General features: G+C 37.6%; 3 protein-coding genes across 13 annotated transcripts; all 3 read right to left on the bottom strand.

The window, feature by feature from the left end:
- Positions 1-64: 64 nt before the first annotated feature.
- On the bottom strand, positions 65-10,114 carry LOC122015014. Of its 2 annotated transcripts, none has more exons than XM_042571622.1 (10): positions 9,760-10,114; positions 8,429-8,499; positions 5,879-6,739; positions 4,912-5,005; positions 4,781-4,843; positions 3,841-4,695; positions 1,485-3,755; positions 1,326-1,398; positions 611-750; positions 65-524 (listed from the first exon to the last, which is right to left on the bottom strand). In XM_042571622.1, the coding sequence occupies exons 1-10, from the start codon at positions 9,833-9,835 to the stop codon at positions 214-216; spliced, it is 4,815 nt and encodes a 1,604-aa protein (XP_042427556.1). In that variant the 5' UTR covers positions 9,836-10,114; the 3' UTR covers positions 65-213. The 2 variants fall into 2 exon arrangements, with proteins under 2 accessions (XP_042427556.1, XP_042427557.1); XM_042571623.1 differs by lacking the exon at positions 9,760-10,114 and adding an exon at positions 9,413-9,554.
- A 986-nt stretch (positions 10,115-11,100) lies between these two features.
- Positions 11,101-26,804, bottom strand: LOC122015016 (leucine-rich repeat receptor protein kinase HPCA1-like). 7 transcript variants are annotated; one of them, XM_042571629.1, is made up of 23 exons: positions 26,756-26,804; positions 26,397-26,634; positions 25,431-25,501; positions 16,281-16,328; positions 16,109-16,213; positions 15,909-16,032; positions 15,752-15,823; positions 15,278-15,352; positions 15,126-15,197; positions 14,859-15,020; positions 14,704-14,778; positions 14,552-14,623; positions 14,328-14,399; positions 14,177-14,245; positions 14,022-14,096; positions 13,865-13,936; positions 13,664-13,798; positions 13,097-13,569; positions 12,863-13,021; positions 12,599-12,738; positions 12,138-12,357; positions 11,817-12,052; positions 11,101-11,729 (listed from the first exon to the last, which is right to left on the bottom strand). In XM_042571629.1, exons 5-23 carry the CDS (start codon positions 16,182-16,184, stop codon positions 11,229-11,231), a joined length of 2,880 nt encoding a protein of 959 aa, XP_042427563.1. In that variant the 5' UTR covers positions 16,185-16,213; positions 16,281-16,328; positions 25,431-25,501; positions 26,397-26,634; positions 26,756-26,804; the 3' UTR covers positions 11,101-11,228. The 7 variants fall into 7 exon arrangements, with proteins under 7 accessions (XP_042427563.1, XP_042427565.1, XP_042427564.1 ...); XM_042571631.1 differs by having other exon boundaries at positions 16,109-16,216; XM_042571630.1 differs by lacking the exon at positions 26,397-26,634 and having other exon boundaries at positions 16,109-16,328.
- Positions 18,389-26,827, bottom strand: LOC122015015 (leucine-rich repeat receptor protein kinase HPCA1-like). Of its 4 annotated transcripts, none has more exons than XM_042571627.1 (22): positions 26,756-26,827; positions 25,431-25,501; positions 23,567-23,614; positions 23,395-23,499; positions 23,195-23,318; positions 23,038-23,109; positions 22,565-22,639; positions 22,413-22,484; positions 22,146-22,307; positions 21,991-22,065; positions 21,841-21,912; positions 21,617-21,688; positions 21,466-21,534; positions 21,311-21,385; positions 21,154-21,225; positions 20,953-21,087; positions 20,386-20,858; positions 20,152-20,310; positions 19,888-20,027; positions 19,427-19,646; positions 19,106-19,341; positions 18,389-19,023 (listed from the first exon to the last, which is right to left on the bottom strand). In XM_042571627.1, exons 4-22 carry the CDS (start codon positions 23,468-23,470, stop codon positions 18,523-18,525), a joined length of 2,880 nt encoding a protein of 959 aa, XP_042427561.1. In that variant the 5' UTR covers positions 23,471-23,499; positions 23,567-23,614; positions 25,431-25,501; positions 26,756-26,827; the 3' UTR covers positions 18,389-18,522. The 4 variants fall into 4 exon arrangements, with proteins under 4 accessions (XP_042427561.1, XP_042427559.1, XP_042427560.1 ...); XM_042571625.1 differs by lacking the exon at positions 26,756-26,827 and adding an exon at positions 26,397-26,467; XM_042571626.1 differs by lacking the exon at positions 26,756-26,827 and adding an exon at positions 26,397-26,467 and having other exon boundaries at positions 23,395-23,502.
- Between the last annotated feature and the right edge of the window lie 970 nt (positions 26,828-27,797).

The raw sequence follows: 27,797 nt of genomic DNA on the forward strand, positions 1-27,797 counted from the left end.
GTTTTCAAAATAAGGCAGTAGGAAAAGGGATTCAGATTGAAGACAAAAAAAAAACAAAAACCAATAGAACTAATTGAATATGAACCCTCATTTTGAACGAAAGTGTACAAAACCCTGCATACATCATTTCATGGTGAACAGGCCAAAAAAATCTGAGAGGAACTTTACAAGTAAAGAAATAACCAGACACATTAGTTACAGGAAAAATGATGCTCAATCATCTGGGCGATGGATCTCACCCATCAAGATGCGGTTGCTATGGACTTTGAACCCGAGCAGAGACGGATCGATCTGTCTCCCTTTCTTTCCTTTCTTTTTGGTATTCTTTCCGACTGAGCTTGTTTCCATGTTCTCGGGTTCGGGCATGGATTTTTTGGTGCTCTTCAGCATATCACTGAATGAAGGCTCTATTATATCTGTGTCGATGCTCGAAGAGGTTCGACGAAATTTCACATCTTTCTTGTTAGGTCTTAACACCTCAGAAGACTGGGAAATGAGGCTAGATCCATGTTCTTGCTGTACTTCTGTATCAGGCATCAAATATTTCATTAGCAAGGGCTAAAGAAGCTTCGATGATAATGTGGAGAAAATGGTCTAAAGAACAATATACCTTCTGATGATCCATACGTTGCAGAATTATGCCCCTTTGGAATTTGAAGCGTGCCAGCGGACGGTCTTGCAGATGGCATGTCATGGGGATCACAGGTATGCTTTAAGAAACTATCAACTCCTTTTGGACCATCATATATCCTAAACAATAGTATCAGAGCACAAAATTAGACTTGGACCATATGATATCAGGACAAACCATTTCGATAACTGCTTATTAGTGAAATAATTAACAATTGCAAAACAAAAATCCTTTGTAGATTTAACATTTAACTGGTGAAGACTCCATAATCATCAACATCTAATATTAGTGAATTCAGAATGTTAGTCACCTAGTTATAAAGTTAAGACGCTTATGACCAAAACAGAAACTATCCCAAGGAATCATTAGCAATATATTTATTATCTCTCCCAATGAGAGACATCACTCTAGTAAACACAATATTGCACAGATGAATGCATGTGCACCCTCACAAGCATAACTGCATGGATTGGTATGTAGTACTGTTAATGCAAATTAAAGCACAATGAGAACCAATCATAAGTCATTCATTAACAAAATAAATAATGTCCCACACATGAATAGTGTACTAACAGGAGAACAGACATAACTACCTGACTCTCTGGTAAAAGAGAAACCTGACAACAAATTAATATGAGATTAACAAGAAGAAATAGCAAGGTATTAACTTTGTGGCCATGCACAACGTCCTTACATATTATTTGACATCTCTTCCTTGACAGTTTGATCAAATTCTGTTTCGTTGTCAAAGAAACCTAAACCAGCACCTGTACCATACGACAGATTAGTACCAGCATTAATTGACCAAGAGAATAAGATGTAAACACAGGGCAGAAAATACTGATTAGATTACCAGTTTTGTCAAGAAAATCTTGCTTAAAAAACTTATCCTCGTGACCTCCACCTGCTTGCATATCCCTACTTTCTTGCACATCCACCATTGATTGGATCCTGGAACTTCTATTGGTATGCTGCATGTTCCCTCTCTCCCCATCCTTCAGATTAGAAAGTTCTATTGATTGTAAGGAAGCATCACTGATAGAATTCACACGCTTTCCTCTTTCAAATAAATCTAAATTTGACAGGAATTTTTTCTGTTCAAATGCTGTTGAGGAACCAGGTCTTAAAGTGAACCTGTTGCTGCTTTCAAATTTATTATCAATGGGATTCATCACTTGTTCATTTGAATACTGTCTTACTTGCTCCAAAAGAGAAACATCTGAAAAAACACCATTCAACCCCACTTTGTCTCTGTTCAAATTATATTGACTCTCTGAATCAGGCCGTGAATAGAGCAGCAGAGAAGCAGGATCCTGTTGCTCATAGGATGATGTAGCAACACCATCCACCAACCTGAGTGAGTGTTGAGATCGGTGAAGCATTTCTTGACGAAGCAAGTCCCTGAATTCATATTCTGATCTTTCATTATTTTCTATGTATGATGCCCATGCATTTGGGTTTTCAACTGAGATATTCATATTGGCGCCTCTCTGCTTCTCTGCTTTAATTTGCAACTGTTTCAACTGTGCTTCTATTGTGTCAGCTGGTAGCTGTCTAGCAAGCTCAGACCAGTGGTTCTCTGTCAGATCCATGTGTGTGCCAGAGAACTCTCTGGAAATCTGTCTTTGATGAGAGTGAAAATTAGAATGAAATTGGCCCATCTGACCAGATGCATGAAGCTGGTCAAGATGTTCTTCTGCATTCAATCCTTGAGCTCGTGCTCTGGCATTAATGAGTTCCAAGTTTGGTGGAGAGGCACCTGTATGCATATGCATTGACCTATCAAGAGGATGCAACCCTCTTTGGATTCTCTCCTGCAACAAGTAGTTTCGCTGAGAATGACTCGAATGCTCAACCAATGATGGCCCATGTGGTTTCTGCAAAAATTCTGATTGGCTAAGTCTGGAAGAATAATTTGGGTGTGAACCAGCTGCAGTTCTAATGAATTGACCAGATTCATCAACTGACCAGATCCCCCCTGTGTGTCTCTCATCCTCAATACCAGTTAGATTCCTTGCAGCAGATAGCTGCTGAGCCTGAAGCTGCTCCAGTTGGAGTTCTAAAAGATATTGTTGCTCTTGAGACATTTGCCTCAGCTTGGAATGAGAAAGAACATTTAATAAATCTTTATTCTGCTGCTGGAAGTTCAGCCCCTGATTTGCATGAATAAGTTGTTCCATCGCCGACTCATGAGAAAGATTGCTAGAATGTTTTTGAAACTCATTCAAAAGTTGCTGCCTTAAAATATTCTGATCCATCATCTGCGTCCCATGAGGATGAACATTTGATAATCCTGCACCAGGTTCAAGTAATTGTTGATGCAGCAAATTTTGAAGATAAATCTGTCGTGATTCCAATTGTGATTCATCACATTGAAGTTGCTGCTGCAGAAATTGCATTGGATGCTGGTGCAATTGTCGCTGTCGTTGCAATTGTTGTTGCTGCAATTGTTCTAAATGTAGTTGTTGTTCAAACCTAAGCTTCAGCATTAGTTCTAGATCCTCCACGCTCTGTTGATTAACAGGATGCTGGTGGATAGGTTCATGCACCTGATCAAAGAATGTTCCAGCTAAATCAGCATTTTGATGGGCTAGTAAGCTTTGCTGACGAAGTTGATGCTGTAATTGTTCTTCCTGTAATTGTTGGAACAGCATAGACTGTTCTAAACTAAGTTGGTTAGACCCATGTTCAAACCTCGACATGTTATCTAAAACAAGATTATCAGGAACTGTATTTGCATTGTTGCCCCATCTATAATTTTTAGACCGTGAATCATTGGAGATTGGACGGTCTCTTCCTGAGATGAACTGTTGTTCCTGGTTCAGGTTAAATGGAGAGGCATTTCTTGCAAAATCATAATTGCCAATCAAATTCTCCACAGAACCTGGAATTGTTGATGAAAGGGGCTTGTTTTGGTTACCTTCTAGTTCAGACCAAAACAAACCAAGAGGATTCAAGTCACTGCCTCTTTGAAGATTATGATTAACTAAACTAGTATTTCCAGTTTCAGGATACATAGAACGATGCCCACTCAAGGAACTTGATAGAGCAATGTTGTGATTACCAAGTTCTCCCTCTTGCTGTTTCTCCATGTTGCTCGAGAACCTACCTTTGTACAACACAACTGCAAAGGGTCTTAATCAGAAACTAAGATGTTTGGTGAAGAAGGAAGAAAACATAGATAGACAAGTTGTTCTTATTATACAAACCTTCAGCATCTTGCCCAGTAAAATCAGGCAAATTGAGACCTTCAGCGGTCATGCGCAGTGATGCTTCTCCGTTGGAAAAGGGTAACCTGGCATTATTACAATCTAGCAAGCTTCCATTTTCAAGAACATCAAATTTTAAAGGATAATCCAGAGAATCCAGAGACAAGGTTTGTTGGTGATCCTTTGAAGCAAAAGAACCACTCACAAGGGAAGGGCCAAGTTCATTCCTTGTAGCATCCAAAGTTTCAGAATTTTCACCAAGGTTGATATTTGAGGTAGAATGGAGCTCCAGTTTCAAATGAGGCATAACTTCACCTAATGGCTGAAAAGGTGTGCCCTCAGGAGCATCAGATAAACACACAAGTAAATCTGTGCCAAAGAAGCGTTGTTCAAACCAGGAGATGATATCAAGACCTAGAAACGGCCCCTGTATATCACCTTGTGGGTCTAGGTAATATAAGCTCAACTCCTCAGGACTGGGCAATTTGTTACCTGTCTTTTTATTTTCAAATTTTTTATTGTTAGGAACCTCCACATGAGCCACATCAAACTCCGTATGTAACTTATCTGTTACCTCGGCACTAACCTCAAATGGGATAACAAAATCTTCTCCTAAATTGATGTTTTTCAAAACATCTAAAACATCTAGATGATTTGATTGGTCACTGATATTTATCCCTCTCATCATACCATCATTTGGATCAGCATTCTTGACATCGTCACAAAGTGGATCTTGTTTATCTAGAAACACATCATGGTTTGTAGCAGCCTTTGGGGCCAAAGGATCAGGACCAACCAAATTAATCAGAGAATCCACAATAATGTCATTGTGTTGTCCTTGTTGAGAATTCAGCTCTGAAATGAAAAAACAAGTTTAGTTTGTTAATTATAATAGTCAAAACAGAGCTTTAATCAACACATGGAAACTGATCCTCCTGACCTTTGAAATCTTCTGCTGATTCCTTTTTACCATGTTTCTTTTCAATTATGCCCTTTTCATCACCTACATGAAAAATATACTAGTTTCAATAATCATAGTAGAAGATAGGAGTATGAAGGCAAGTTTCACACCTATATCAGTTTTGTTAGTTCTTTCCATCTTTTCCTGACCTAAGTTTGCTTCACTGCTGTTGACCTTCCCTTTCCAAATCTCTTTCAAAAGAACCTTTTAAGACAACAAATGTGAATCCCATTAGTCAGTTATGAACCCCTAAGAAAACAAAAAAACTAGTTTTAACTATAAAAAAACTGAAAGGATGGTGTCGATAGCAAATGCCACCCAGAAAGTAAATCTCATGTAGGCCCTGCACATTGCTACTCATCTCCATACTCATATTGTAGGAACTTGTTGATGCTCACTAGGTACATTTGGCACCAGTTTGAACACAGTTTAACAAGTCATTCTTTTTATTACTGACTAAAACATGTAAAAAGGCCCACTTGGAAAAAAAACAAGCTTCCAAATCGGTTATAATAACTCATGAAGTACTACCAAAGACCAGCATTTTCATAGTAGGAGAACTAGCAAATAAGAATTATCTAAATGATCTTCAAGTTAGGAGATGTGAAGTTGAAGAACCAGTTGTGTTTAACTAGTTCCTGAAAAAAAAAAAGATAATAGAAATAGTTCAATCTCATCGGCATCATTAAGCAGTGTTAGTCTCAATTAACCTTCATCTCTCTTAAGCATTTTTAACTAAACTAAAATTTTTTACATCTTTCATTCAACTGTAACAGATTAAATTTTTCCACTATATAATCTAATAGTCATCTTTGTTCACATACATATCATCATTAACTCATTTTCTCTTATTTTCCATCAATTAGAGTTGCACCAAATTGTCCTCAGTTGGTAATATTTTTCATTGCATATTTTAGTTATGCCATATACCAACCCAAAATGTTTGGGACAAATATGCCTTGATGATGATACTGATGGATAACAATATATATCCCTCTCAGCAATAATTTTGTATCTTGTATCGACCTATTTGTATTCTGAAAATATGAAGATGTTGGCATACAAATTCAGATATACCTTTTCCTCTGAGTCAGGTGTGTCAAAGGCCAAAGGAGTTACAAAGGTAGATGTTGTGACTGGAGGAGCATCCTCCAAGTCCACAGGTGTAGCATCAACAAAAACTGTCTTCTGCTTCCTGTAGATATCAAGGAGCTTCCCTCTAGGATAGCAGAACTCAGACTCAGTTACTAGGATTGCACCAATGGAGCTAGCAGAAGTAATTGAAGTGCCCAGCTGTAATACTGCAACAGAATTTGATCTTCCCCTACCACGAGCAAAACCAGCATTTGTTGAACCATCCACACGATCTCTTTCCAAACCAAATCCAGGAGCAACACGAACAGAGGATCCACCAGAATGAACATCCTGACGATGTCGTGGCCTCCATTTATCACGAGAATCAGTTCCAGAAAGTAAACGGAGGCTACCAGTAAAAGATTGTTTTTCAATATGAGAATCTTCTTTCTCTACATCCACTTTCTTCTCTATGCGTGACTCCTTGTCTTTGTCGTCAGGGCCCCATCTTGATGACCACTTGCTATCTCGGCGGCTTTCATTTCCCATACCACGATTAGGAACTTCATGCAACCTCTCAGATGAAGGCAGAGTCCTGGACTCAAGAGACTCTTTGATAAGGACATTCTCAGGTCGACGATCACCCTTACGATACTCAGTTTCTCGTTCTCCTTCCCTTTTGCGTTCTCTCCTAGAAAGCAAGCTACTCTCTCTCTCTTCTTCACGCCAACGGCGGCTACCATCAATATCAGATGCATTTTTTCTCCATTCTTTCTTGTCCTGTGATCCATCCAGACGCCAGACATCTTTCTGAATAGAATCAGACAAACCTCCAGATGGCAGAGAATTTGGTGGGCGAGTATCCTGCCACAAATAAATTCAGTATCAGGTATATACAAGCCTATATCCTAGAATGATTTGCAAGTGAAAATACTCTTATTATGAGAATAAAGTAAACAATTATAAAGCTAAACCTAAAAGTACAATCTTGGCCTCTCATCAAGCTATAAATTGCACTACATGGATATTTAAATCATTAAAATATCGCAGAAATACTAGGCTTGGAGCATGTGTTAGCACCATCATGAAAAGAATTAGAATGATGCACAGATGAAGATATCAATGTTGAGAAGCTATGCTATATATGAGTTTTTTTGGAAACAAGATATAGGAGTAACATCATATGTGTTATCATCAAGCGGTGTAAGTCCCAACATGTGATATGGAATACTAACAATCTGATATTTTATCAAAAGTAATTTTAACAAAAAAAAACAACAACGTTTCGCAGAGTGCTCAATCTGGACCACTTTATAAAAAGAAGAAATCAGAGCCATAGTAGAGTTACCAAGTTTATTAAATTCAACTACAAAAACCAATAGCATGGATTTCTAAAACATTTCTGGATTCCAGACCACTTGATCATAATTCAATATCGTGATTCGTGACTATTACTCTCGGGGGAAAATTCCTCTCATCCCATGGCCACTTGGTTATAAGCTAACCCTATGATTTACCTCCTTGCGCATAACCTGGAGACGGACTGTGAAGGGCACTTGCCTAGGGTGAGCATAATTACCTTTGTTACAATATCCTGACTATTACTACTATAAGATAATAAACATAAATTGATTTGAGACAGTTCAGAATTTTGTTTATAACCACTTCAAGATTAAAAGAAATACAACACGGGTTAAAAAAAATCAAACCACAACGTACCAAAGTTCACCAAAAAGGAGAATTGGTGGAAAATTCTTCAAGTAACACCTAATATAAGTGATGGAGCCCCGTTAAAAAAACATGTCTTATTCAAGCAATGATTTTTTCCAGATTTAATTAATTCAAGAGCATTGGTTTTTTGATATTTTGAATATTTTTAAGTCTCATTTAACTGTCCTTAAGCCACTATTAATCAAACCAGAATTTTAACAATTGAACTACCATTGAACATGCATAAACTACTCCTAGATGAGGGAGATGTTTTTCCCTCATTCTACCATAGTAAGTGCAGAACTAGATAATCGTACAGGTTTTAGGCAGAATGACAATGCTTCTACCACCATGATCGTGTTCATAATGCTTCTATTTGTACCATTTCAAATTAACCATACAAATTTTAATGTCCACATTCAACAACACCAACCTACTAGTCTTTCCTAGCAATCAAAATTAAATTGCTAAAATGCATTTTTCCTTACAAGTAACTTATAAAAATTTTCTTCCAGACCAGATAGTGCATGATGATCAGCCAAAAGAGGAAACAACCTTTAGCACTCTACTCAAAGGATTTTATTCAATTAATGATGTTTCAGTTGAGTAAACATACAAAAAAAATGTTATTTAGAAGATTTTTTAGATTGATATCCTTCATACAACCACTAAAGATTCACAGGATTAAATTAAAGTTTCATACACCCAAAAGTAGGATACGCAAGTCTTAAAAAATGATTGAATTGGCATAGAATATAATAAAAATAATATGATCCCAGGAATAAAAAATCAGTCTGTCATGTAAATGAATGTTGATACTACCAAAGTAATCAAAAAGCCAACCTTGCCGTCACCAGGTTTAGCATATAGCCACTGGGGAGACAGAGGAATACTATTTTCTGGGTTCACCTGATCTGCAACATGCAACATAAAATACATTAAGTTTATAGTGATAGAATTAAAATTGGGTCAAAAAATAGAAATTCAAATACCAGAAATCAAGAAAGCCATAGCAATAGAAAGCTTCAGCGAAGAAGGATTCTATGAAACAAAAGGTTCTTATCTAAGTAACAATCATAGAGATACTGGAATTTCTGGGTTGAAAGAAGTATATGAAGTCCTATGCAACTGATACCATCTGGGAAGCAAAATGAAAACATTGCACACTAACTTACCAACATCATGGCAATGAGACAAACGTACTAAAGGGGGCACTGTCAAGAGGCCTGAAGAATAGCTACTATGGAAACACAATTGTGTATCATGAAGTAACATAAACAAAACTGTTTGTATAACCATACTTTCAGCAATGAGCATAAATGTTTTGACCTAAATTAGATCGGTTCAGCCAACCATGTAGGATGGCTGTTAACAATCTAATCCAGTTATGATGCCAAGAATCTTCCCTTGAGGAAGAAGATCTGCTCTGAATAAATAAACCATATTGCCACTATCTTAACAGTTACTAAAATTAAGCACATATTTAAATATCTTAACAGTTACTAAAATTAAGTACATATAATTTAAATATGAAGAACAATTAATATTTGCAAAAGATTTTGTAGGTATTATACATAAATTTCCATGATCAAGCTCATACTAGAAGAAGTAGGTATACGAAATCTCATAAGATCCATGACCTCGCCATTTTTATTAATAAGAGAACCTAACAAGGGAAAAGTACCGGATCCAATAAATACATTCATTTTTTTTTTTTTTGCAGAATTTCCGAATAGAAAAAAAAAAAACTATATTTCAAATTTGTATACTAGAGTCTATGCTGACCAACTTAAAAAACTAGGCATAAATTATTAACTCTCAGCTTACAGGTTCTAGCAGATGCAATTAGCAGTCGGTAGTATAGATTCATCAGGCATCTCATATAATAGAAAAGTCATTCCAAACTGCGGCAAGAATGTTGCTCAAAGAAGTAACTCTTCTTATTTTGCTCCTGAATGCTCGATAGGACAAACTAAATCAACGATGCAAAGAAGCAGTAAAATTTTACAACCCGGAAATTTTAAAATAAAAACAAAACAAAAACCCTAAAAGCACACTTCCGGCTGGAGGTAAGAAAACGAAGCGCGTGGATAGATCGATCAATTCGAACAAGAACGGAACACCATAAAAAAAAAATAAGGAAAGCTAAAACAAAGGAGCGTTCAGGTACTCACCTCGCCCGGCCCAGACCTCCTCGCCCGGTTTCGAGATGAAGAGACCGTCAGGCAGATCCACGTTGTCGCTCGCCATCCGTACAGCACCTGATGGAGTAGCACGCAGGGATCCGGACCTGGGAGGTCGGATTAGGGTTCCCGAGGGCGACAGAGGCGGGGAATCGAAAGGAAACCGAGGGATCTCAAGGGCAAAAGGAGAAGAAAGGTTTAGGGATCAGAGATCGGCGGAAGGGGATCGAGATCGAGTTGGGAAAACGTCCGATGAGCGATCACAAAGGGAGGCTGAAGGAGTGGAAGACGAGATTGCCGAAGAGCGCCGAAGGCCAGAGCAACAGAACGAGCGCGATGGGAAAAAGATAGAAAGTAGGCCTTTTATTGCATTTCAGTTCCGAAAAAAATACATAAAATAATATATAATAATGGGGAAATTTTCTTTTCACCCACCGATATTTACCTTTATTTACAAAAATACACTCAAAATTTTAAAATTGTCAAGAAGTCCACAGGATTTTAAAATTTATAAGAATAGGCAGGAGAGATTGAGCTCAAGGGGGCCAACAAACGCAAAGTAAAAAGTCGACTACCATAGAAAAAAATGGCATTTTCTGAATCACGTAAACGTACTCAATTTTTATAATTTCAAAAACATCATATCACATTCTCGCTATACTCTTTTATTTTCTTCGCGTTCAATTTTTTTATTTTCCATATTTAAATGTTTTTCAACCTGTCAAAAATTTACTTTTGTAATTTACGTTATCAAATTCAGATATAAAAATATAGATATATTACATAAATATATTAATTTTAATTTGAGATAATCAATATTAATTAGTCAATTTTGTCTAGCCCATATTTTAAATTTTTAAAAATTTAATATTTTTAGATTGAGAAAATTCTAAAAAACCATTGATGGTATTGATTAACGACTAACATTGCTCTAAATCTTATAATGATTTTTGATAAATTTTATCAAACCTAAGTTTAAATTTTTATTTATCTCAATTTATACTATTAAATTTAGATCTAAAAGCAGAAAAGAAAACAGAAAACAGGATATCACAGAGATGTGATATGTATTTTTAGAATTATAAAAGTTGAGTATATGAGATAATACTAAAACTTCGTTTAGTAAAATGCTATAAAATTTTTAAAAAAAATCTAGAGTTTAAAACACTCCTATGCGAAGCATGAAGCTATCACAATCTACACTAACTTAAATTGTTGTTGCTGTGAGGCAGGCCTTCTTTGTCGCACCCAACTAGATCCTCCTCATCGCTTGTATATGGTAGTCATCATTTCTTACTTTCTCAAAAGTAAGAAACACACACAGCATAAACATACCTCACAAAGACAAGCAATTTACATGAATTCAATTCAACAACTTAATCCATCAAACAATGCTATCTTTAATGCATACACAAAATCAAGGAACCTTAAAACAAATCAAACAAAGCACGATATTCCCGCTACTTCGGTTCAATCACTGCAGAGTAGGCGCCGCTGTATTGGAAGTCGCTGCTCTCCTCATTCTTGTGCAAGTGACCATTGTAAGGATGGTGGCGAGGAGCACCTTGCGTGTCTCCAAATTCTGTAGCCGATGAAGATGCTGAATTTGGCTGTGTGTTCAGCCCGTAAGTGTGGATTATGGTTTCGATCTCCTTCACAATTTGGTTCATGGTTGGTCGGTTAGCTGCTGTTTCTTCCAAGCACCGCATGGCCAACTCAACGAACCTCCTGAATCCTATAATGGGTCCCATGTTACGTAGGACAGGGTCTACCATGTTCTTGAGACCATAGTACTCTTGATCACGCCCATCGATCGCAGTCCTGACCTCACGAACGATGTACTTGCCCTTCTCTATGGGTTGCCGGCCTGTTATCAGCTCCAACATCACTACACCAAAGCTGTAAACGTCACTTTTCTCCGATAGCTGTTGCGTCATGTAGTACTCTGGATCCAAGTAACCCTGCAAATTTCGGCATATGAGAATCCTAGATTTCATTTTATGCGAGGAATAGTTAAAAAGATTAAGAGTTCGAAGATGAACTCTCACCAAAGTTCCTTTGACTTGTGTTGAGACGTGCCCTTTTTCGCTGTCGGATACCAGTTTTGAGAGGCCGAAATCCGCAACCTTTGCGTTCAAGTTCTCATCGAGAAGGATGTTGGGAGACTTGACATCCCTGTGAATTATAGGGGGGTTAGCCAGTTCATGAAGGTAAGCTAATCCTCTAGCAGAGCCCAGAGCAATTCTAAGCCTGTTCTTCCAATCTAATCGTATGCCGAGGCTCCCTGTAATTTATATGCACAAACTATAAGAATTCAGGTAAAGGATAATATAGTCAACTTGAACATGTTCATTGGACACGGTATGCACCACTCAAGTTCTCCCTCAGTGTTCCATTCGGAATGTACTCATATACCAGCATCTGTTCTCCCTTTTCAAAGCAAAAGCCGACAAGGTCTACAAGATTCTTGTGGTGAACTCTGGAAAGCAACTCGATCTCGGTCTTGAATTCATGTGCTCCTTGCATGGATCCTTGTTGTGCCCTCTTGATCGCAATAATCTGCCCGTCTGTGAGGATTGCTCTATAGACCTGACAAGAAATAGAAAACTTATTTACTTGCTCTTTTGTTCATTTTATGGGAGTTTGAGCGGCTCTTCGTGAACTTGAAATGTAAAACTACCTTTGGTTCGCCAAATGGAATTGACAAGAAATAGAATAGTTGTTCATAGAGCAAGAACAGAAAAAGTATCCCTTAGTTTGGTTCACATGATTAGATCTATCGAAAAAGTTATAAGTTCATGCAAACCAAACATGCAATAAACTGATCTACCTTTCCATAGCCTCCGGAACCGATTTCATTAGCTTCAGAGAAATTGTTGGTGATTTTCTTGATTTCATCAAAGGGAAACCATCTTGCTCCTTTCAGCTGTGGAGCACTGCCATCATCTTTACCGCCAGACCCCCATGTAACTGCAAAATTCGGAGATGGTCAGACTTGCAATGTTCTTTATGCTATCGTAGTTTGATTCTCATTAGAGTTCATCTTAAGCAATGAGTCCTTTACGAACGATCAAAAAAGTTACAAAATAGTTACCAAAAGGTCGGCTTTGTTCAAGAGCTCTTTTAGCTTTCTTCTTCTGCAGTAAAGCATAAACCCCGACACAAACAAGTCCAACAATAAGAATAACACAGCCAACAGCAACTCCAACAATAACACCTGTACTACTCTTTCCTCCTCCAGTTCCACTCTCGCCTGAAAGATGTGTCAGGTCAATGATCCAAATAAGGCAAGTTAAAAGTTTTGACTCTCAAAAAATACATCAGATACCTGAGAACGGGTAAGGTGATCCAAGAAAATAGTATGGTCCAAATATGGGAGGAGGTTTATAGGTTTGGTTGCTTAGGTCAAACCCAATTCTGCTAATTTCCGAACGGTTGAAGAACATCCCCGACGATGGGAAGAGGGCCAAATCCAACTCTAGATAATCATTTAAGTTGAAGTGCAGATTTGAAATGTACACATAACCAGGAGTAAGACCGAGATTAGTCCATAGACTCGTTTCCAATAGCTGGAACAATGTAGAATTTGTCAGATCACGGAAGGAAGGTCCTCTAAAGATCATCCGCCCTTGATCTGGAAAGGCACAAGAACAACTCTGAGGGTTGACTTTCTGATCTTGAGATGCGCATGTTACAGAACCACATTTGCTCAGACTGGTAGAGTATGGATCCTGTTGCTGGAGATTGCAGGATGGGTCAGTGCTGGTCCGCACAGAATTGCAATATGGATTTTGATAAAGTCTGTAGTTGCCAAACAATAAATGCACAAACATTTAGACCTCACCTCACCGAACCTTTGATGAGCAAAATTTACATATTGAATGAATGAACTCACATTAGAATATTAAGGTAGTTTCCTGTTTGCACAAAACCAGTGATGGAATTGTTTCTGAAATCGACAAGCTGCAGTTGTGGGCTAATGCTGTTGCTCATGTTCAATGTACCATTGAAACCGTTATAGCTTAGCAATCTGCCAAGATGTCAAAGTTTCAGCATTAGGTGTCATTCAGTCAAGAGCTCGCAAATCAGTACTCACACTTGTTGCAATTGAGGCAAGCTGAATAGATCTGCTGGAACCTGACCGATAAGTCCCCCAGATTCTATGACTCTGCATATGGGATACCTTGTTAGCTCAGTAGACTTAGAGAAAAAACAAAACCACAATACATTGTGGACACGATAAGGAAGCTCACAAGGTTGTCAGAGATTCAATTGTCGTAAACCACTCCGGAGCTTCTGAAGGACTGAAAGAGTTGTTGCTCAGATCCCTGAATGTCAAGCCAGCAGATTGTAAAAAAAATAGCATGAGAATGTAGATGAGAGGCGAGAGATACTAATTGTTCCTTACACATAATGGAGGAGGTTCATCCCTGTTAGGTTGGGCAGCATACCACTTAGTTGATTATTTGCCAAATTCCTGGAAGAAATGAGAACAAGTTTGTCAGTTCTCTAACTGACCTTTGGCAATTTTCAACAATTTGTATGGATTGCAAGCTTACAGTTCACTAACTCGGGTAAGATTGTTGATGTTGGATGGAACTGCACCTTCAAATTTGTTATTGTCAAGTCGACTGTTCCAATAAAATATCAAGAATGCCAAATTGTTTCAACACTTCATATGAGTGATATACAAACACAGAAACTCTGTGATCTAGACAACTGATTAATCAATAAGTTCTGTTCCAAATGAGGGACATTGAGTGTTCAAATCAATCTAACTTACAGAACTTCTAGGGAAGTAACCAGTCCCAACGTGGATGGAATTGAACCATCAAATTGATTTGAGTCGAATAGGCTGCACAGAGGTGTTTTGCAGTTATGTTAAGCACAAACAAAGGGAATTAAGAAGCCTGACTACAGAATTATGTGATTTACAGGTGTAGCAATGTCATCTCTGAGCTGAAAAGTTGTGGTGGAAGCACCCCTGACAATTGATTCTTGTTGAAATGACTGGGAACCACATGAATTCACAATCAAACACATTGATAATTTATCAATTTTGCAAAGAAACTAGAAAGTATAATACTGACAAGTGTTTGGTGTGGACGAGCAAATCTAGACCAGGAGTTGAGTTTGTAGACACAGGAAGAGATCCTGTCAATTGGTTCTCCGCGATGTCAAACCAAGACAAATTTGATAGAAGTCCCAGTGAAGCTGGAATACTACCACTAAATCTGTTGTTGTTCAATGCCCTGAAGTTTATACCCGCAAAAACAACACAGAAAAAATAAGGTAAAGATATCAAGAATATGAGCCCAGATGAAACTAACTGCATGTAAGTAATCAACCGGCCTTACAAGAAAGTGAGCTGTGCCAAATTGCCTAATTGTTCTGGAATTGGACCGCTGAATTGGCAACCAGCTAAGATCCTGAAAATTGAAAGAGCTCTTGTCAGTTCAAAGATCATCAGCTTGATGGAAATAACCGACAAGAAAATTACTGAACCTACAAAGTGGTAAGCTGCTTCAGGTTTCCAATATTCGGAGAGAGTGAACCCCCAAGATCACCATTGTAGGACAAAGTCCTGTTTGATGAATTGCAAAAGTTTCCAAACAATCAATCATTTAAATCAAAAGTTGATATTGATACAAAACTCATATATCTATCCATAATTAACATGTTTATCACATCTTGCAACCTCCTACCAATATCAAGGTCATTAGAAATATCCAAATCTAGTTGAAGGTCCATAGCTAACATTTTCATCATATGTAGCAACTTTGTACCAATATCAAGGTCATCATCAGTGTATCGAAACCTTCAAGCTTTTAATACAAATACAGATGAAAATTCTAGTTTTGAACTACTGTAGACTTGTTTTGTACCACTTAACTGAATCAAATAGTTAATCCGGAATCAGATTGAAACCCGCATGAATAAGACATAAGATAAACACGGCAAAGCTCAAGAAAAAGCAACTTACAAAAATTGCAAGGCTGAGAGTAGACCTATGTCTCCGCTCAGTGTTCCTTTAATACCCATAGTTGACAAGCTCCTGTTAAGAAGATATAGAGATCTTTAAGTAGATGGAAGAACAACGAATGATGAGGATGCATATGTCCATTTTGTAGCATACTGACAGCGAAGTCACCCTCGAGTTTTGGCAAACAACACCATCCCAAGGCATGCCACAGGGGTCATCAGACTGCCCCCAACTTGGTGGAGCATCTTGCCAGTCCTGCAGGATCGATCGTAGAACAGCAGCTGCAATGATCATCGCTCAATTAACTACGCATACCAGCTGGGGAATAAGACAAACACCTGCAGGGTAACAAGTTACCGTCTTGAGGATCGGTGACACCGGAGCCAACATGAAGGACACATGAAAGGATCAAGAACAAGAGGCAAGTCCTCATGAAGAAGGCGAATAACAAGAGGCAATTCCCTGCTATTTGGGAATGCCTTTCAATCTCTCATAAACCTATTAAAGCATTGAAAAGTTGGACTTCTACCGTTCTTTGGATGCCGTCGGCCGCCAATTCATCCTTGCTGTTGAATTTCTGCAATAAATACGATTAAAAAAGAGTAAGAACATCTTGGCATGCGTTTGCAGGCTTTGAATCATTCAAGCTGTTTTCATATGAATAAAGAATCGTGGGGTGGGTGGAGTGGTTGTGCATGTAGTGGACCTGATGAACTATTCTGCTCTCTCGCTATTTCTTGATTTATCAATAGTTTAATGAGCAAAATGAATCTTCAAAGTTACATATTGAGATTTCAACGATGGTTTGCTCATTGGATTTGGATTTGAAGAAGTCAACTCGAAGAGTTGACCTTTGTATTTGTAGTTATCTGAAAATATAGAAGAAAATTTTGCTACAAATTGCAGTACATGCCTGTATCCTAGAATGATTTGCAAGTGAAAATACTTAATATGAGAATAAAGTAAACAATTACAATGCTAAACCATCTAAAAGTGCAATCTTGGCCTCTCATCAAGCTATAAATTGCACTACATGGATATTTGAATCATTAAAATATCCCAGAAATACTTGGCTTGGAGCATGTGTTAGATATATTTTGTTCTTTAACACCACCATGAAAAGAATTAGAATGATGCACGGATGAAGATATCAATGTTGACAAGCTATGCTATATATGAGATTTTTGGAAACAAGATATAGTATGTAACATCACCTGTGTTAGCATCAAGCAGTGAGTCCCAACATTTGATATGGAATATTAACAATCTGATATTTTATCAAAAGACCAAAAAAGCAACATGGTTTAGCAGAGTGCTCAGTCTGGACCACTTTATAAATAAGAAGAAATCAGAGAGCATAGTATAGTTACTAAATTTATAAATCCAACTACAAAAACCAATAGCATGGGTTTCTAATACATTTCTATATCCCAGTGCACTTGATCATAATTCAATATCCTGACTATTACTAATATAAGATAATAAACATAAATTGACTTTAGACCGTTAAAAAAATGTATTATAACCACTTCAAGATAAAAAGAAATACAACTCAGGTTAAAAAAAATTAACAAACCTTAAAGTACCAAAGTTCACCAAAAAGGAGAACTGGTTGAAAGATCTCCAATTAACACCTAATATAAGTGATGGAGCCCCATTATAAAAACATGTCTTATTCTAGCAATGATTTTTTCCAGCTTTAATCAATTCAAGAGCATTGGCTTTTTTAGATATTTTGAGTATTTTTAACAACTATTAATCAAACCAGAATTTTAACAACTGAACTACCATTGAACATGCTCATACTTCTCCTAGATGAGGGAGATGTCTTTCCCTTTTTATACCATAGTGACTGCAGAACTAGGTAATCATACGGGTTTTAGGCAGAATGTCAATGCTTTCAACTACCATGACTGTGTTCATAGTGCTTCTATTCGTGTCATTTCTAATTAACCACACAAATTTTAATGTCCATATTCGGCAACACCAACTTATTAGTCTTTCCTAGCAATCAAAATTAAATTGCTAAAATGCATTTTAGAGGAAACAACCTTTAGCACTCAGATCAAAAAGATTTTATCCAATTAATGGCGTTTCTGTTAAGTAACCATACAAAAAAAATGTTATTTACAAGATTCTTTAGATTGGCATCCTTCATACAACCACTAAAGATTCATGGGATGGCCACCGAGGCGACGGTTTCACCTTCTGCTGCTACTAAAGATTCATGGGATTGGATTTAAGTTTCATACAACCAAAAAGTAAGATACATAAGTCTTAAAAAATGATTGAATTGGCATAGAATACAATAAAAACAAATATGATCCCATGAATAAAAAATCAGTGACTGCCATGTAAAGGTATGTCCATACTACCAAAGTAATCAAAAAGCCAACCTTGCTGTCACCAGGTTTAGCATATGACGTTTAGTAAAATGCTATAAAATTTAAAAAAAAAATCAAAAAAAAATCTAGAGTTTAAAACACTCCTATGCGAACGCATGAAGCTATCACAATCTACACTAACTTAAATTGTTGTTGCTGTGAGGCAGGCCTTCTTTGTCGCACCCAACTAGATCCTCCTCATCGCGTATATATGGTAGCCATCATTTCTTACTTTTGAGAAACACACACAGCATAAACAAACCTCACAAAGACACGCAATTTACATGAATTCAATTCAACAACTTAATCCATCAAACAATGCTATCTTTAATGCATACACAAAATCAAGGAACCTTAAAACAAATCAAACAAAGCACGATATTCCCGCTACTTCGGTTCAATCACTGCAGAGTAGGCGCCGCTGTATTGGAAGTCGCTGCTCTCCTCATTCTTGTGCAAGTGACCATTGTAAGGATGGTGGCGAGGAGCACCTTGCGTGTCTCCAAATTCTGTAGCCGATGAAGATGCTGAATTTGGCTGTGTGTTCAGCCCGTAAGTGTGGATTATGGTTTCGATCTCCTTCACAATTTGGTTCATGGTTGGTCGGTTAGCTGCTGTTTCTTCCAAGCACCGCATGGCCAACTCAACGAACCTCCTGAATCCTATAATGTGTCCCATGTTACGTAGGACAGGGTCTACCATGTTCTTGAGACCATAGTACTCTTGATCACGCCCATCGATCGCAGTCCTGACCTCGCGAACGATGTACTTGCCCTTCTCTATGGGTTGCCTGCCTGTTATCAGCTCCAACATCACTACACCAAAGCTGTAAACGTCACTTTTCTCCGAGAGCTGTTGCGTCATATAGTACTCTGGATCCAAGTAACCCTGCAAATTTCAGCATATGAGAATCCTTCATTTTATGCGAGGAATAGTTGAAAAGATTAAGAGTTCGAAGATGAACTCTCACCAAAGTTCCTTTGACTTGTGTTGAGACGTGCCCTTTTTCACTGTCGGATACCAGTTTTGAGAGGCCGAAATCGGCAACCTTTGCGTTCAAGTTCTCATCGAGAAGGATGTTGGGAGACTTGACATCCCTGTGAATTATCGGAGGGTTAGCCAGTTCATGAAGGTAAGCTAATCCTCTAGCAGAGCCCAGAGCAATTCTAAGCCTGTTCTTCCAATCTAATCGTATGCCGAGGCTCCCTGTAATTTATATGCACAAACTATAAGAATTCAGGTAAAGGATAATATAGTCAACTTGAACATGTTTATTGGACATGGTACGCACCGCTCAAGTTCTCCCTCAGTGTTCCATTTGGAATGTACTCATATACCAGCATCTGTTCTCCCTTTTCAAAGCAAAAGCCGACAAGGTCTACAAGATTCTTGTGGTGAACTCTGGAAAGCAACTCGATCTCGGTCTTGAATTCATGTGCTCCTTGCATGGATCCTTGTTGTGCCCTCTTGATCGCAATAATCTGCCCGTCTGTGAGGATTGCTCTATAGACCTGACAAGAAATAGAAAACTTATTTACTTGCTCTTTTGTTCATTTTATGGGAGTTTGAGCGGCTCTTCGTGAACTTGAAATGTAAAACTACCTTTGGTTCGCCAAATGGAATTGACAAGAAATAGAATAGTTGTTCATAGAGCAAGAACAGAAAAAGTATCCCTTAGTTTGGTTCACGTGATTAGATCTATCGAAAAAGTTATAAGTTCATGCAAACCAAACATGCAATAAACTGATCTACCTTTCCATAGCCGCCGGAACCGATTTCATTAGCTTCAGAGAAATTGTTGGTGATTTTCTTGATTTCATCAAAGGGAAACCATCTTGCTCCTTTCAGCTGTGGAGCACTGCCATCATCTTTACCGCCAGACCCCCATGTAACTGCAAAATTCGGAAATGGTCAGACTTGCAATGTTCTTTATGCTATCGTAGTTTGATTCTCATTAGAGTTCATCTTAAGCAATGAGTCCTTTACGAACGATCAAAAAAGTTACAAAATAGTTACCAAAAGGTCGGCTTTGTTCAAGAGCTCTTTTAGCTTTCTTCTTCTGCAGTAAAGCATAGACCCCGACACAAACAAGTCCAACAACAAGAATAACACAGCCAACAGCAACTCCAACAATAACACCTGTACTACTCTTTCCTCCTCCAGTTCCACTCTCGCCTGAAAGATGTGTCAGGTCAATGATCCAAATAAGGCAAGTTAAAAGTTTTGACTCTCAAAAAATTCATCAGATACCTGAGAACGGGTAAGGTGATCCAAGAAAATAGTATGGTCCAAATGTGGGAGGAGGTTTATAGGTTTGGTTGCTTAGGTCAAACCCAATTCTGCTAATTTCCGAACGGTTGAAGAACATCCCCGACGATGGGAAGAGGGCCAAATCCAACTCTAGATAATCATTTAAGTTGAAGTGCAGATTTGAAATGTACACATAACCAGGAGTGAGACCAAGATTAGTCCATAGACTCGTTTCCAATAGCTGGAACAATGTAGAATTTGTCAGATCGCGGAACGAAGGTCCTCTAAAGATCATCCGCCCTTGATCTGGAAAGGCACAAGAACAACTCTGAGGGTTGACTTTCTGATCTTGAGATGCGCATGTTACAGAACCACATTTGCTCAGACTGGTAGAGTATGGATCCTGTTGCTGGAGATTGCAGGATGGGTCAGTGCTGGTCCGCACAGAATTGCAATATGGATTTTGATAAAGTCTGTAGTTGCCAAACAATAAATGCACAAACATTTAGACCTCACCTCACCGAACCTTTGATGAGCAAAATTTACATGTTGAATGAATGAACTCACATTAGAATATTAAGGTAGTTTCCTGTTTGCACAAAACCAGTGATGGAATTGTTTCTGAAATCGACAAGCTGCAGTTGTGGGCTAATGTTATTGCTCATGTTCAATGTACCATTGAAACCGTTATAGCTTAGCAATCTGCCAAGATGTCAAAGTTTCAGCATTAGGTGTCATTCAGTCAAGAGCTCGCAAATCAGTACTCACACTTGTTGCAATTGAGGCAAGCTGAATAGATCAGCTGGAACCTGACCGATAAGTCCCCCAGATTCTATGACTCTGCATATGGGATACCTTGTTAGCTCAGTAGACTTAGAGAAAAAACAAAACCACAATACATTGTGGACACGATAAGGAAGCTCACAAGGTTGTCAGAGATTCAATTGTCGTAAACCACTCCGGAGCTTCTGAAGGACTGAAAGAGTTGTTGCTCAGATCCCTGAATGTCAAGCCAGCAGATTGTAAAAAAAACAGCATGAGAACGTAGATGAGAGGCGAGAGATACTAATTGTTCCTTACACATAATGGAGGAGGTTCATCCCTGTTAGGTTGGGCAGCATACCACTTAGTTGATTATTTGCCAAGTTCCTGGAAGAAATGAGAACAAGTTTGTCAGTTCTCTAACTGACCTTTGGCAATTTTCAACAATTTGTATGGATTGCAAACTTACAGTTCACTAACTCGGGTAAGATTGTTGATGTTGGATGGAACTGCACCTTCAAACTTGTTATTGTCAAGTCGACTGTTCCAATAAAATATCAAGAATGCCAAATTGTTTCAACACTTCATATGAGTGATATACAAACAGAGAAACTGTGTGATCTAGACAACTGATTAATCAATAAGTTCTGTTCCAAATGAGGGACATCGAGTGTTCAAATCAATCTAACTTACAGAACTTCTAGGGAAGTAACCAGTCCCAACGTGGATGGAATTGAACCATCAAATTGATTTGAGTCGAATAGGCTGCACAGAGGTGTTGCAGTTATGTTAAGCACAAACAAAGGGAATTAAGAAGTCTGACTACAGAATTATGTGATTTACAGGTGTAGCAATGTCATCTCTGAGCTGAAAAGTTGTGGTGGAAGCACCCCTGACAACTGATTCTTGTTGAAATGACTGGGAACCACATGAATTCACAATCAAACACATTGATAATTTATCAATTTTGCAAAGAAACTAGAAAGTATAATACTGACAAGTGTTTGGTGTGGACAAGCAAATCTAGACCAGGAGTTGAGTTTGTAGACACAGGAAGAGATCCTGTCAATTGGTTCTCCGCGATGTCAAACCAAGACAAATTTGATAGAAGTCCCAGTGAAGCTGGAATACTACCACTAAATCTGTTGTTGTTCAATGCCCTGAAGTTTATACCCGCAAAAACAACACAGAAAAAATAAGGTAAAGATATCAAGAATATGAGCCGAGATGAAACTAACTGCATGTAAGTAATCAACCGGCCTTACAAGAAAGTGAGCTGTGCCAAATTGCCTAATTGTTCTGGAATTGGACCGCTGAATTGGCAACCAGCTAAGATCCTGAAAATTGAAAGAGCTCTTGTCAGTTCAAAGAACATCAGCTTGATGGAAATAACCGTCAAGAAAATTACTGAACCTACAAAGTGGTAAGCTGCTTCAGGTTTCCAATATTTGGAGAGAGTGAACCCCCAAGATCACCATTGTAGGACAAAGTCCTGTTTGATGAATTGCAAAAGTTTCCAAACAATCAATCATTTAAATCAAAAGTTGATATTGATACAAAACTCATATATCTATCCATAATTTACATGTTTATCACATCTTGCAATTTCCTACCAATATCAAGGTCATTAGCAATATACAAATCTAGTTGAAGGTCCATATCTAACATTTTCATCATATGTAGCAACTTTGTACCAATATCAAGGTCATCATCAGTGTATCGAAACCTTCAAGCTTTTAATACAAATACAGATGAAAATTCTAGTTTTGACTACTGTAGACTTGTTTTGAATCACTTAACTGAATCAAATAGTTAATCCGGAATCAGATTGAAACCCGCATGAATAAGACATAAGATAAACATGGTAAAGCTCAAGAAAAAGCAACTTACAAAAATTGCAAGGCTGAGAGTAGACCTATGTCTCCGCTCAGTGTTCCTTTAATACCCATAGTTGACAAGCTCCTGTTAAGAAGATATAGAGATCTTTAAGTAGATGGAAGAACAACGAATGATGAGGATGCATATGTCCATTTTGTAGCATACTGACAACGAAGTCACCCTCGAGTTTTGGCAAACAACACCATCCCAAGGCATGCCACAGGGGTCATCGGACTGCCCCCAACTTGGTGGAGCATCTTGCCAGTCCTGCAGGATCGAACGTAGAACAGCAGCTGCAATGATCATCGCTCGATTAACTACGCATACTGGCTGGGGAATAAGACAAACACCTGCAGGGTAACAAGTTACCGTCTTGAGGATCGGTGACACCGGAGCCAACATGAAGGACACATGAAAGGATCAAGAACAAGAGGCAAGTCCCCATGCAGAAGGCGAATAACAAGAGGCAATTCCCTGCTATTTGGAAATGCCTTTCAATCTCTCATAAACCTATTAAAGCATTGAAAAATTGGACTTCTACCGTTCTTTGGATGCCGTCAGCCGCCAATTCATCCTTGCTGTTGAATTTCTGCAATAAATACAATTAAAAAAGAGTAAGAACATCTTGGCATGCATTTGCAGGCTTTGAATCATTCAAGCTGTTTTCATATGAATAAAGAATCGTGGGGTGGGTGGAGTGGTTGTGCATGTAGTGGACCTGATGAACTATTCTGCTCTCTCACTATTTGTTGATTTATCGATAGTTTAATGAGCAAAATGAATCTTCAAAGTTACATATTGAGATTTCAACGATGGTTTGCTCATTGGATTTGGATTTGAAGAAGTCAACTCGAAGAGTTGACCTTTGTATTTGTAGTTATCTGAAAATATAGAAGAAAATTTTGCTACAAATTGCAGTACATGCCTGTATCCTAGAATGATTTGCAAGTGAAAATACTTATTATGAGAATAAAGTAAACAATTACAATGCTAAACCATCTAAAAGTGCAATCTTAGCCTCTCATCAAGTTATAAATTGCACTACATGGATATTTGAATCATTAAAATATCCCAGAAATACTTGGCTTGGAGCATGTGTTAGATATATTTTGTTCTTTAACACCACCATGAAAAGAATTAGAATGATGCACGGATGAAGATATCAATGTTGACAAGCTATGCTATATATGAGATTTTTGGAAACAAGATATAGTATGTAACATCATCTGTGTTAGCATCAAGCAGTGGGTCCCAACATTTGATATGGAATATTAACAATCTGATATTTTATCAAAAGACCAAAAAAGCAACATGGTTTAGCAGAGTGCTCAGTCTGGACCACTTTATAAATAAGAAGAAATCAGAGAGCATAGTATAGTTACTAAATTTATAAATCCAACTACAAAAACCAATAGCATGGGTTTCTAATACATTTCTAGATCCCAGTGCACTTGATCATAATTCAATATCCTGACTATTACTAATATAAGATAATAAACATAAATTGATTTTAGACTGTTAAAAAAATGTATTATACACTTCAAGATAAAAAGAAATACAACACAGGTTAAAAAAAATTAACAAACCTTAAAGTACCAAAGTTCACCAAAAAGGAGAAGTGGTTGAAAGATCTCCAATTAACACCTAATATAAGTGATGGAGCCCCATTATAAAAACATGTCTTATTCTAGCAATGATTTTTTCCAGCTTTAATCAATTCAAGAGCATTGGCTTTTTTAGATATTTTGAGTATTTTTAACAACTATTAATCAAACCAGAATTTTAACAACTGAACTACCATTGAACATGCTCATACTTCTCCTAGATGAGGGAGATGTCTTTCCCTTTTTATACCATAGTGACTGCAGAACTAGGTAATCATACGGGTTTTAGGCAGAATGTCAATGCTTTCTACTACCATGACTGTGTTCATAGTGCTTCTATTCGTGTCATTTCTAATTAACCACACAAATTTTAATGTCCATATTCAGCAACACCAACTTATTAGTCTTTCCTAGCAATCAAAATTAAATTGCTAAAATGCATTTTTGAGGAAACAACCTTTAGCACTCAGATCAAAAAGATTTTATCCAATTAATGATGTTTCTGTTAAGTAACCATACAAAAAAATGTTATTTACAAGATTCTTTAGATTGACATCCTTCATACAACCACTAAAGATTCATGGGATGGCCACCGAGGCGATGGTTTCACCTTCTGCTGCTACTAAAGATTCATGGGATTGGATTTAAGTTTCATACAACCAAAAAGTAAGATACATAAGTCTTAAAAAATAATTGAATTGGCATAGAATACAATAAAAACAAATATGATCCCATGAATAAAAAACCAGTGACTGCCATGTAAAGGTATGTCGATACTACCAAAGTAATCAAAAAGCCAACCTTGCTGTCACCAGGTTTAGCATATGGCCACTGGGGAGACAGAGGAATGCCATTTTCTGGATTCACCTGATCTGCAAAATGCAACATAAAATTCATTAAGTCTATAGTGATGGAATTAAAATTGAGTAAAAAAAAAATAGAAATTCAAATACCAGAAAACAAGAAAGCCGTAGCAATAGAAAACTTCAGTGAAGAAGGATTCTATGAAACAAAAGGTTCTTATCTAAGTATCCATCATAGAGATACTGGAATTTCTGGGTTGAAAGAAGTATATGAAGTCCTATGCAATTGATACCATCTGGGAAGCAAAATGAAAACGTTGCACACTAACTTACCAACATCATGGCAATGAGACAAACGTACTAAAGGGGACACTGTCAAGAGGCCTGGAGAATAGCTACTATGGAAACACAATTGTGTATCATGAAGTAACATAAACAAAACTGTTTGTATAACCATACTTTCTGCAATGTGCATAAATGTTTTGACCTAAATTAGATCTGTTCATCCAACCATGTAGGATGGCCATTAACAATCTAATCCTGTCATGATGCCAAGTACCTTTCCCCTGTGGAAGAAGATCTGCTCTGAATAAGTAAACCATATATTGCCACTATCTTAACAGTTACTAAAATTAAGTACATATAGTTTAAATATGAAGAACAATAAATACTTGCACAAGATTTTGTAGGTATTATGCATAAATTTCCATGATCAAACTCATACTAGAAGAAGCAGGAATACGAAATCTCATAAGATCCATGACTATTTTCCTCGCCATTTTTATTAATAAGAGAGCCTAACAAGGGAAAAGTACCGGATCCAATAAATACGTTCTTCGTTTTTTTTTTTTTTTTTTGTAGAATTTATGATTAGCAAAAAAAACACTATATTTCAAATATGCATACTAGAGTCAATGCTGACCAACATAAAAAACTAGGCATAAATTATTAACTCTCAGCTTACAGGTTCTAGCAGATGCAATCAGCAGTCGGTAGTACAGATTCATCAGGCCTCTCGTATAATAGAAAAGTTATTCCAAACTGCGGTGAGAATGTTGCTCAAAGAAGTAACTCTTCTTATTTTGTTCCTGAATACTCGATAAAACACACTAAATCAACGATGCAAAGAAGCAGTAAAATATTACAACGAAGTAAATTTAAAAAACAAAAAGAAAAACAAAACCCTAAAAGCACACTTCCGGCTGGAGGTAAGAAACCGAAGCGCGTGGATCGATCCACCAATTCGAACAAGCACGGAACACGATTAAAATATATATATATATATCAGGAAAGCTAAAAACAAAAGAGCGTTCAGGGACCCACCTCTCCCGGCCCAGATCTCGTCGGTCGGCTTCGAGATGAAGAGATCGTCCGGCAGATCCACGTCGCCGCTCGCCATCCGCACAGCGCCTGACGAAGTAGCACACAAGGATCCGGACCTGGGAGGTCGGATTTGGGTTCCCGAGGACGACAGAGGCCGGTATCGAAAGGAAACCGAGGGATCTCGAGGGCGATAGAAGAAGAAGGGTTTAGGGATCCGAGATCGGCGGAAGGGGATCGAGATCGAGTTGGGAAAATGATGAGAACCCGATGAAAGGAAATGATGTGATGATTCTTTAGAGTTTAGATGATCTTTTTCTTTTCCTTTTCTTCAGGTGTGTGCATTAATTAAAATCTCCTTTATGAAGACAAATGACTATGGAAAATTTCTTTATTTTCTTTTTCTTTGCTTGGACTTGTTTGCATCGGATCCATAAAAAAACACTTTATGATCTATGGGATGTCATTAGAGATGAAAAGGCATTATTGCTTTGTTAACAATGGCATCAATTACAAAATTTAGCTCCTCATATATATTCTCTCTATAACTATCTTGTTGTTGCTACAAAAGGAATCCTTTTCTTTATTGTTTGTGAAAGTTATAATCCTTATGAGTAGTTGATCTTGCCATAGAACATCTTGTATTTCAGAGGCGCTTCCTTGTATTTCTTCTTCATTAATAACATCTTTTTCTTCTAATCTTCTATGTACTTGATGCTTTCGGTGTCACCTCTTTCACCTTCAATAAAAGTATTATTCTAACCAATTACGAGTTTGGTTAAAGAGTTGAAGAAAGTGACTGTAATATTCTGTTACCGTTATAATTTGTTGAATTTAAAAAAAAACAATCACGAGTTTAATTAAAGTGTTTAAAAAAATGACTATGATATTATGTTTCTATTATGTTTTGTTGAATTTTAGATACTTCTTCGTTGAGTGAGAAGACCATCTACCAACTTTTCCTATGCTGTAGATCCATGGCCTGATACTAATAATTGATACCATTGGAGAGCCTCTCTATCCCAATGGAAAGAAGATACTTCCC

Source organism: Zingiber officinale, chromosome 8B (assembly GCF_018446385.1).
Source record: "Zingiber officinale cultivar Zhangliang chromosome 8B, Zo_v1.1, whole genome shotgun sequence".
In the NCBI taxonomy this organism is placed as follows: Eukaryota; Viridiplantae; Streptophyta; class Magnoliopsida; order Zingiberales; family Zingiberaceae; genus Zingiber; species Zingiber officinale.

Coding starts and splice junctions, on each gene's coding strand:
- LOC122015014 (XM_042571622.1), bottom strand. CDS start 9,835: ATGGCGAGCGACAACGTGGATCTGCCTGACGGTCTCTTCATCTCGAAA. Junction 4,696..4,780: donor ATCAGCAGAAGATTTCAAAG/GTCAGGAGGATC, acceptor TTTTCATTTCAG/AGCTGAATTCTCAACAAGGA. Junction 525..610: donor AACGTATGGATCATCAGAAG/GTATATTGTTCT, acceptor TGCCTGATACAG/AAGTACAGCAAGAACATGGA.
- LOC122015016 (XM_042571630.1), bottom strand. CDS start 16,184: ATGAGGACTTGCCTCTTGTTCTTGATCCTTTCATGTGTCCTTCATGTT. Junction 13,799..13,864: donor TTGCCTCAATTGCAACAAGT/GTGAGTACTGAT, acceptor ACATCTTGGCAG/ATTGCTAAGCTATAACGGTT. Junction 12,053..12,137: donor ACTGAGGGAGAACTTGAGTG/GTGCATACCGTG, acceptor TATAAATTACAG/GGAGCCTCGGCATACGATTA.
- LOC122015015 (XM_042571627.1), bottom strand. CDS start 23,470: ATGGGGACTTGCCTCTTGTTCTTGATCCTTTCATGTGTCCTTCATGTT. Junction 21,689..21,840: donor GTTACTTCCCTAGAAGTTCT/GTAAGTTAGATT, acceptor TTATTGGAACAG/TCGACTTGACAATAACAAGT. Junction 20,311..20,385: donor ATCACCTTACCCGTTCTCAG/GTATCTGATGAA, acceptor CACATCTTTCAG/GCGAGAGTGGAACTGGAGGA.